Source organism: Etheostoma spectabile, chromosome 23, assembly GCF_008692095.1.
Source record: "Etheostoma spectabile isolate EspeVRDwgs_2016 chromosome 23, UIUC_Espe_1.0, whole genome shotgun sequence".
Lineage (NCBI taxonomy): Eukaryota > Metazoa > Chordata > Actinopteri > Perciformes > Percidae > Etheostoma > Etheostoma spectabile.
This window is the reverse complement of record NC_045755.1, coordinates 16,260,915-16,270,129: the sequence shown is the minus strand read 5'-3', so window position 1 is coordinate 16,270,129 and position 9,215 is coordinate 16,260,915. Positions and strand designations below refer to the sequence as shown.

Genomic DNA, 9,215 nt, shown 5'->3' with positions numbered 1-9,215 from the left:
ACGATGTAGCTTCGTTATGAAAAACATAATTTCATGCTAGGGAGGACCTAAACTTTAATTTGATACAGTTCAAATACCCTGTCTGCAGTTTATTGACACTGCGAGAAATTTACTCCCTCCAGAGCCCGTTCAACTTCCACAGCCCTGGACCCATATCAATGGGTTTGAGCCATATTACTTGTCACCATCGATGTGAAAACTACTTTGAGAGTCAGGCTGCAGGGCTGTCTAAAGTTGTGAAGGCAGTGACGCGCTGCATAAATGTAGCATGACAAAAGGGGCAGACACGCAGTCAGTAGTGCTTTAAAGACAGGAGAACTAACACAATGCTGAGAGCAAGTGACAAAGTGCATGGCTTCAGTTTATAGTGATATTTGGTGCACAGTAAAAGCTTAGTATGTTTGCACCTTGTTTGTCTTGCCTCATTGAAATATACTGCTGAGAATACATTATACCAGGCTCTACTTTACTTGTCCAGACTGATCTCATGAAATGGCGTATTTAATACACGCCATTTTGTATGACATACAAATTGGCACACTTGCGTTTTGGCGTGTATATTTACGCAAAGTCATGATGCCATGTTGGCTTGTCCCATGTTGTGGATGTTTTTACAGTTGCAGCCCTGAATGCTAACACACACAACAGGTCATACACACTGAAATTCTATTAAGCACTAATTTTGGTGATTAAATGTCCATCCGTGTGGAAAACCACTGCCACCAACTTTAGCTATATTGTCCTTTTGCGTAAATCGGTGTCTTTTTTTAATTCTCAGATCAATTTAGTCACACTGAGTTTAAAGAATCAGCGTTAAGCCCGTTAATAATGTGTAGACTTAAAACGAAAAGGCCATTAGGTGGATGACCTTAAAATGATTTCTGCTTTGTTGGCCTACTCCTAGACCATACTGTCGAGATTTGTGTTGCCTTATCTTTACAAACTATCATTGTAGTTTGGCTTTAATGGTAATCTAATGTGGTTGCCAGGATCAACTTAAAAGGTGATACATTGCTTGGCTTGAATGTGGAACAATTAAGTTGTTGTTTGTCCTCATACTGTATGCATGTGATTACGTTTATATTGAAACAGATGGTGCTTAACTTGTAGATAATTAGGCTCCTACATTTAATCAGTGGGCAGCGGACACAAAATGTTGCGCACTGAAATCGATATCTAAGATGGAAGGAGGCATTTTTATTTGAACAAGTTTGGGAACAACTAACAACCTGTTGAGATAAGATAGGTATAATCTGAAATAACTCGCACATCCCCATCATTCATGTTTTACATATTGTCCTTGATTGCAACTTTAATGTTTTTACATATTGTCCTTGATTTGTGAAGAAAGGGAAGGAAAGAGTTTAAGATCTTTTCTTCCTGAAAACAGAACAAGGATGTTTACACTGACTATTACTGACAGAGTCCCTGAGCTTGGGCAGCAGCCAAACCATCGCCCTCCCAAGACCATTTCTGAGGTCACAGTGTCTGTGTGAATCCTCCACACTTGTACTTCCATTGAACTGCTTAGAAAACATGAAAACCACAAAGAATCTAAACAACAATGATGGCAGTGGGAGTGTAGTGGGGTTTACTCTAAGCTCACTGCCAGGGCAGTGGGTTAATCATTTATTCCACATGCTCTGACATTGCTCAGCTCCTGCAGGGCTGGATCTATCTGAAAGCTGAATGGTGATACATTGTTAATTTAGAGGTTTCATTATTGTTGTTAAGATACAACTTTCACATTAGGCAGTTGTATTCTGTCACAGTGATGGTGTTTGGATTGGGCCTGGCAGTTACTTAGTTTTATCCTCGAAGCTGTTATTATGAGTTATTATGAGTTCTTGATCAACACAAATACAAGATCTGAGCCAAATTGTTGTATAATGGCGTTTTTTTCCGTTAATGGTACCTCCTCGTCTCGGCTCGACTCAACTCGGCCGCTGTGCCCCGTCCTCCTTTATCCATTGCAGATTAGTACCGCCTCATGCGTGAGGCGAGCCGTGGCTGGTCGTCATAGCAGGAAATTACCGTGACCTAACGCGACACACACACACAGAACGTCGAAGGTGTGTTGCTTTTGATTCTTGGCATGTGGCTGTTTGCCACAGCCAGAAGACAAATTTAGTTTAAAAAAAAGCAGGAATCAACAAAAAAACGTTGTCTAAACTATTTAAACACGGCGGGTTTTGGTCAGGACACCCCCCCCGTCTGTCACTAGCAATGATGACGCAGTGACAATTCTCTCCGACCAATCAGTAGTCTACAGGTTTTTACCTCACCTTTTGGTATCGCCTCAGCTCGCTTAGAACCTCGACTGAGGTAGTACTGTCAGCATTGGTTTCCAATCTACATATACTACATACTGTATATATCTCCGCTGTAAGAAATAATAACACAAAAAGTGTACGTAATTGATCAAATGGAAGCACCTATTTAGAACTATTATAACGATTTTGTTAATTTGGGAGGTCAACTTTATATTGGAGAATAAACAAAATTCCCTCTATGGCTATAAAATGACAATGCATCATGAAACTATAACTATGATAACATTACAAAGCGTTATTAATGTTAAACAAAAATGTACATTCAAAGCCCATAATTACTTGCCATGTCCTCTTAAATCTTTATGAAATGATCTTCAAACAATCAAGACTCTTTAAAACTTATCAAAGAAGAAGAAAAACTGGACATGAAACCATGAAACTGTCTGAAGGCCACCAGGCATCCTTTAATAGCTCCTTTAATCCTTTAATCCTTTAATTTGGGTGGGGATAAACAAAGGCAGAATATTTATGTTTTATTTAAGTTTTTCTGCTTGCTAACATTAAATCACAATTTTTTTGTAGCCCATTTCCACAATCAGAAAACCAGACGATACAATGTTTCCAAGACCAAAGAACAATCAAGTTAGATTCTTTCTTTTGTTTGACAAAAGAGAACATAATATAATCCAGGTAGAGAGCAGGATGAGAAAATAAACTATTCAGTGGGAACAAAGGGATATGATGAAAAGATTATCAAGAGAAGTTGTCAGTCATAGTTTGTCTCTGTGTTTTCTTTGAATTGATATAACCCAGTTTCCATAAAGAAAGTTTCTCTTTGCAAAACTCGTTAAACAAAGAGATGCACCGGTCTGAGGATGTCTCGCTTCATGTCAGCATGAAGTATATAATAAGCATGCGTAGTGACACAGAGATGGCCAAATCCATGAAGCATATACTCACACTAAATTACTTTTTTTTTTCTTTTTTTTTTACACATTAAAGTCTTCAGAAAATCTACAGTTAAGGGCTTTAAACAGATATGATCATGTGATGTATAAACAAAGACTATATTATTAAAATTGCAAAGCTGTTGTGTTATCCTGACTATTCCTCTGAAAGAGTTGATATGTCATGTTACCTCAAGGTGATTGACAGATGTACTCTGTGTCCTTGCAGGTTGCGGTCATTATTTGTGGCAGGAGAGCGATGTGACGTGGAGACGCTGGAATGGGCAAAGAGGAGCTTTGGGGTTCCTGTTCTGGATCACTGGTGGCAGACTGGTAGGAAGGTTTTTATTTTGTAAAGACAGAAATCAGAGAGAGAGAGCTCTGAATCGGAACAACCTTGTTGATGCCCTGTATCAAAAGCTGCACTGTGAAAGAAAGTTGATATAAATATATTGTTCACCCGTCTTATCTGATTCCATATGCATTTTTACCTCAAAGTTGCATGTTGGACAGGAAGCAGAAAAGTGAAACTTGAAAACGAAATGCAAACTGATTCCTAGATATCGGTGACTTAGCTGTGCAAGGAAAGCTGGACTCAACAAAATTATGTTCTGGTCTCTTTGGTATAAAGTGTCCCATAACAGCCAGGCCTGCATAACGAGTGTAGCGAGTAGCGCTGACCGATTATGGGGGGAAAAAAATGGGCAATATTTAAATCACGATTATTTAACACTATTACTCATTGACTTTTGTAAAGATGTTGCATGGATGAACCTAAAAAAAAACAGTGAAACGGTGATGTGAGTTTAACAAATCAACAGTGAAAACACCTTGGAACTGTGAAATTTCACTTAACACTTTTCCTGTTGAACTTTCTGAATTTCCCCTGAATTTATTGCCCAGCCCTAATACAGAGTGTACAGTTCAAGGTCTTAAAGGTCCCTTGACATAGGGCTTTTTGGATGCCTTTATATAGGCCTTAGTTGTCCCCTAATACTGTATCTGAAGTCTCATTCCAGAATTACAGCCACTAGAGCCAGTCCCACCATGAGCCTTCCTTAGGACGTGCCATTTCTGTGTCTGTAGCTATTGAGGAGGAGAAGGAGAGGCTAGTTGGAGGGTGGGGGTGGGGGTGGGGGTGGGGGCGTGACCTTGACCAACTGTCACTTTGCTCGTTTGAAAGCCATGATGCCGCTCTCTTTCTCATGGGTGGACCAAATTCTCTGGGCGGGCAAAGCACAGAAAGGGGAGATAACCTTGCTCCTTATGACCTCATAAGGAACAAGATTATATAATAAATTATTTAATGATAATTCACAGTAAATCTATATATTAAAGGTCCCACGAAATGCTGCTCTTTGGATGCTTTTATATACTGTAGAACTTAGTGGTCCACTAATACCATATCTGATGTCTCAAGGTGGAGGCTCGGGGTGTGGCCTTGTACAACTGCCACTTTCCTTGTTTAAAAGCCAGGATGTCTCTCTCTCATGGGGGGGAGGGGGGGGGCGCAAATTATCTGGGCAGGCAAAGCAGAGAAAGGGGAAGTAACCATCAGATTCCAGATCGGCCCATCTGAGCTTTAATTTTCACAAAGGCAGAGCAGGATACCAAGGGCTCGGTTTACACCTATCACGGCAGGCTGGGGGAACACATATTATTGTTAAAAAACTGAAATTTTAATGCCATGGGACCTTTTGATGTCACTGGATTTTTGGTGGTTGAAGTTAAAAGTGTTCAAATATTTATCCCCTACTATATGCTGTGTGTGAAGCTGCCTTGTGCAATTACTTGTCTACTAGGTTGGGAAGCACTTTACCCTTAAACTTTAGGGATTAGGTTCTTATGATAAAGATACTGAAAAAGCCTTTCTGCTCAAGTACTTTATTAGCATGAATTGCAACGGATGTTTAAATTAATTTAACTTCTTTTCGATCGCTAAGACTGGGTCTGTAGTCTTAAGCTTATCAGTGTGAGAAGACTATACGTGTGGTATTTGCTGTATTTCATCAGTCCATTGACATTAACTTGGCCTTGGTAAGAGGCATAACTCTAGAAAATCATTATTACCTCGAAAGCACACTGTCATTATGAAGCCCATTTTATCACACTTCCCACATTGATTAATCCTTTCTGATGTTTTGTATTGTAGATGAGGGCTCTTCTACCAGAGTAATTATTACGTTAAAGACACCAATGTTTGATTTTCTAAGCTGCTTTGAGAACTGATTATCACACAAAGTGACGTGTCATCATTTGTGCCAGTTAATTGACGCACAGTCAAATTTAGAGAGCAATATGCAGACAGGGCAGGTGTAACAATGGCTGAAGTCACAGGAGAACATTTTAGAGGAAATTTTTTTTTTTTTTACCAATTTTAAAGAAGTCAAAATGAGAATCATAACTGGATGTAATGATTAAAACAATAAATGGAACAGCTCCATTGCCACTGAACAAGTTTCTGACTTTATTCCTTGTATTCAAGGATACACATGCAGTAAGGCTGATTTCATTATTCTGTAACTTCTTGTCAATATATTATTGATTAATACCCAGTATGCCAAGCCACCACAGATCTTATCTCCCCCCCCCCCCCCCCCCCCCCAAAAAAAAAAAAAGTCTGCCACAGTCAGATGGGAAAACTTCTAGAGACTTCAACCGGTCCCATTCTAGGGCAGCAATTAAATAAGGGTTTGATTGGAATTGCCTTTCATTGAGTTCACTAATGTTTTATTGACTCTGCACCCATATGGGACACTGAGTGACTGACTGGCTGACACACCTTAGTGTGTGCTTAGTGAAGAGATAAAGAAAAGGCAACAGTCACGGGTAACACGGGTCCGCTTAGGAGCAGAAATTAAAACAGCTTCTGCACTTAATTTGAATTTGTTGAGTCAGACTACTTTTATAATGAGTCTTACTGTCTCTACTGTCTTATTCCTCACCTAGTCTAAAATACACAGACCTTGACTCAACCTATGGTTTGTAAATTCTGTAAATTTTCGCTTAAACGAGATTACAATAATTTGTGTTTAATCAGCCCTGGTGCAAAAGGGCTTTCATTTTGTTCGGTCTACCCTTGAAATTGCTGTTAAGTCTTAGTGCCACATTGCACCAATGCACTTTAGATTGTCAGACTCACAGAGGCTGAGTCACTATCATGACTTTAAAGGTTTGCTACAGTAGGTCATGCCCCTTAAATCTTTAAAGGTTTATCTTCTCTTTCTCACAGTCGCCTGTTATACAAATGGCTGTTTTAGGTCAGGATAGGATAGAGGGTGGTGATGGTGCAGTGGATATGACACATATACCTTTGGTGAAGGACACCTGGGTTCGATTCCCACTGCGATACATTAACCAATGTGTCCCTGAGCAAGACACTTAACCCCTAGTTGCTCCAGAGGCATGCTACCTCTGACATAAATAGCAATTGTATGTCGCTTTGGATAAAAGCGTCCACTAAATGACATGTTGTAAGTATATAATTGAAATATTGCGTTCCCAGCATTGTTCTTAGGCCTTATTTTGTGATAATTTGTATGATTCTTGAATGGGTAAAATTGTGTTAGCCTCTTGGATGGGAAGCTTGAGTCAAGGCAACTTGCCATCATGCTAATTTTACCTTGTGCCCCCCCTCACCAACTTCGTTTGATTGCTGTCCTCCCCAAGTACTAGTGAACTACAATGAATGTGCCAGCGACAACGAAAGAGCTCAATTGGATGTCTCTTTGTTTTGTAATATCCAGCCTGTGGGAATGGAGGATCGATACTGGACTAGACGACATCTCTGTGTTAAATATGGGATCAATACTGTTGTTGGCCCGTTGGAAAGCCATTGACCTTGAGTTTGTACAAGCAACACACTGATCTGAGCGCAGATTAGCCCACTTGGCTGATTAGTTTGTCCGCACCTGGGAGTGTGAAGAGCTAAATATTGTAATATTGCAGAAATGTAATTGATCAATTCAGGCTCTTGAATTTAAATTGCAAATCCTAGTGTAGGCTTATCACATAAAGTATATGCTGCATTCTAGTTCAAAGCTGCATCATCTAAAGTCTGCATTTCAAGGTAGAATACCTTCTAACAGGCCGACAAGGCTATCTCATTTCAGCTAAGCCTCTTCATGAAAAAGAAAGTACTAGCCGTCTTTTGCCCAATTCTGACCCATTTACTAATACCAAATAGTTAATTTTGATTTCCCCATTATTAACTTGATAAATATGATCAGATACAAAGAGAACACTTCCAGGTGTAGGTAATAATGAAAGCCATGATAAGACTCCAATATTTGTTCTTTTTAGTTGTCTGGACTATTGATGATCATTTTAGTTTTGTTCTGACTGTTAACAACTCTTGTTTTAATAATTTAATTTTAAACTGATTAGTGATTGAGGTTGTAATCGGTCAAAAAGTTTTATTGACTGTTAACAATTGAAAGGTTAATCATAAACATCACTGGTCTGGACATGTTGTGAACCATAGGGCATTACATTTAGTTGACAAAGCTTTGTAAACTGTGGGTCTTTGCTTAGCAGAGAAAATCAATGTGTTAAAGGGTAATAATGGTAGTGCCATTCCCTCTCTGTGGCATTTGTATGTTCTTTAAATACCCATACACAAATCTTTTATTGAGGCTTTTGTATGATCATTTACTGTTTATATTAGCTATGTAGGTGTTGATGGGTTTAGAACAGGCACCACTACACATGTGAATGTAGGTTATGCCTTTTGGTGGTGTGTGATTTAGTTGTTTGCTCTGTTATGGATAATACATTGTAGGGCTGAACAATATTGTGTTTTAGCATCGACATCGCGATGTGCGCATGCGCGATAGTCACATTGCAAGGCGTTGCGTTGGCGCCAATCCTTTTTTGCTGCTTGATAGAAAAGTAAACTCTCACCGTTCTCCTTTAACATGATTATTACCAGTCGACCCTTCCCCTTTAAGACAGGTAGCCATTTGGGCAGCGTGTGAATGTGACGTTAGTCCGACAGAGTTTATTATTAGGGAAAGTGAGGCTCTCCGTGTGTAGAAAACTACTGTAGGCAGCAGCTGCTGCTGACACAGTTATGCGCATAGTTTTCGGTAGGTAGTCAGTGAAGCTACAGTAGTCAGTGTTATATGTTTGCTGCAAATACAAACTAAATCACCCGATTAATGCAACATAATCACGTCTCCCGGCCATTTCCCCCCGCAGAAAGCTGCTACCAGCCCGGCTAAAGCTAATATAGTAAGCCTAAAGAAACAAGCAGAAAGCTGCTACCAGCTAGGCTAAAGCTAATATAATTAGCCTTAAGAAACAAGCAGAAAGCTGCTACCAGCCCGGCTAAAGCTAATATAGTTAGCCTAAAGAAACAAGCAGAAAGCTGCTACCAGCCCGGCTAAAGCTAATATAGTTAGCCTAAAGAAACAAGCAGAAAGCTGCTACCAGCCAGGCTAAAGCTAATATAGTTAGCCTAAAGAAACAAGCAGAAAGCTGCTACCAGCCCGGCTAAAGCTAATATAATTAGCCTAAAGAAAACAAGGGGTCCATCTGTCCCAACTAACGTTACGGTTCGGACCTGCGAGACTGGAAACGTAACACTAATCTACAACAGAAGTCTGTCTCTGGTCTAACGTCATTTACACTGATTTAATTGCTCTTGGATACAAAATGTGTTGCTAGTGCGCGTGACATGCAGGTCTGATCAAATTATCAAACTAACGAGCTGGCCCCGCCAGTCAATCACAACCTGAAACTTAGAGGAAGCAACATGCAGTCACTATCATTCACTTTAGTCTGGATGGTTATTATATGAATACATTGGTATCATGCTACTCACCCAGCGTATTTCTACCTAATTTCCCTCTCCAAAATCGCTTCAGAAGAGTAGTCACAGCGCTTACTTGCTTTGGTATTTGTAAAGTATTAAAGTTTAATAAAGAATGGTCTCATATTAGAAAAGATCCTTTTTCATTTTTGTCTTCTATGTAGATGCACTCCCCTACAAAAT

At 39.7% G+C, this 9,215-nt stretch overlaps 1 protein-coding gene across 1 annotated transcript in view; it reads left to right on the top strand.

The window, feature by feature from the left end:
- acss3 (acyl-CoA synthetase short chain family member 3) overlaps positions 1 to 9,215 on the top strand; it is a 49,527-nt gene that overhangs the window by 13,635 nt on the left and 26,677 nt on the right. Inside the window, exon 9 of the mRNA XM_032505569.1 lies at positions 3,450 to 3,553. Within this exon, the coding sequence (XP_032361460.1) occupies positions 3,450 to 3,553 (104 nt within the window). The remainder of the gene's footprint in view (positions 1 to 3,449; positions 3,554 to 9,215) is intronic.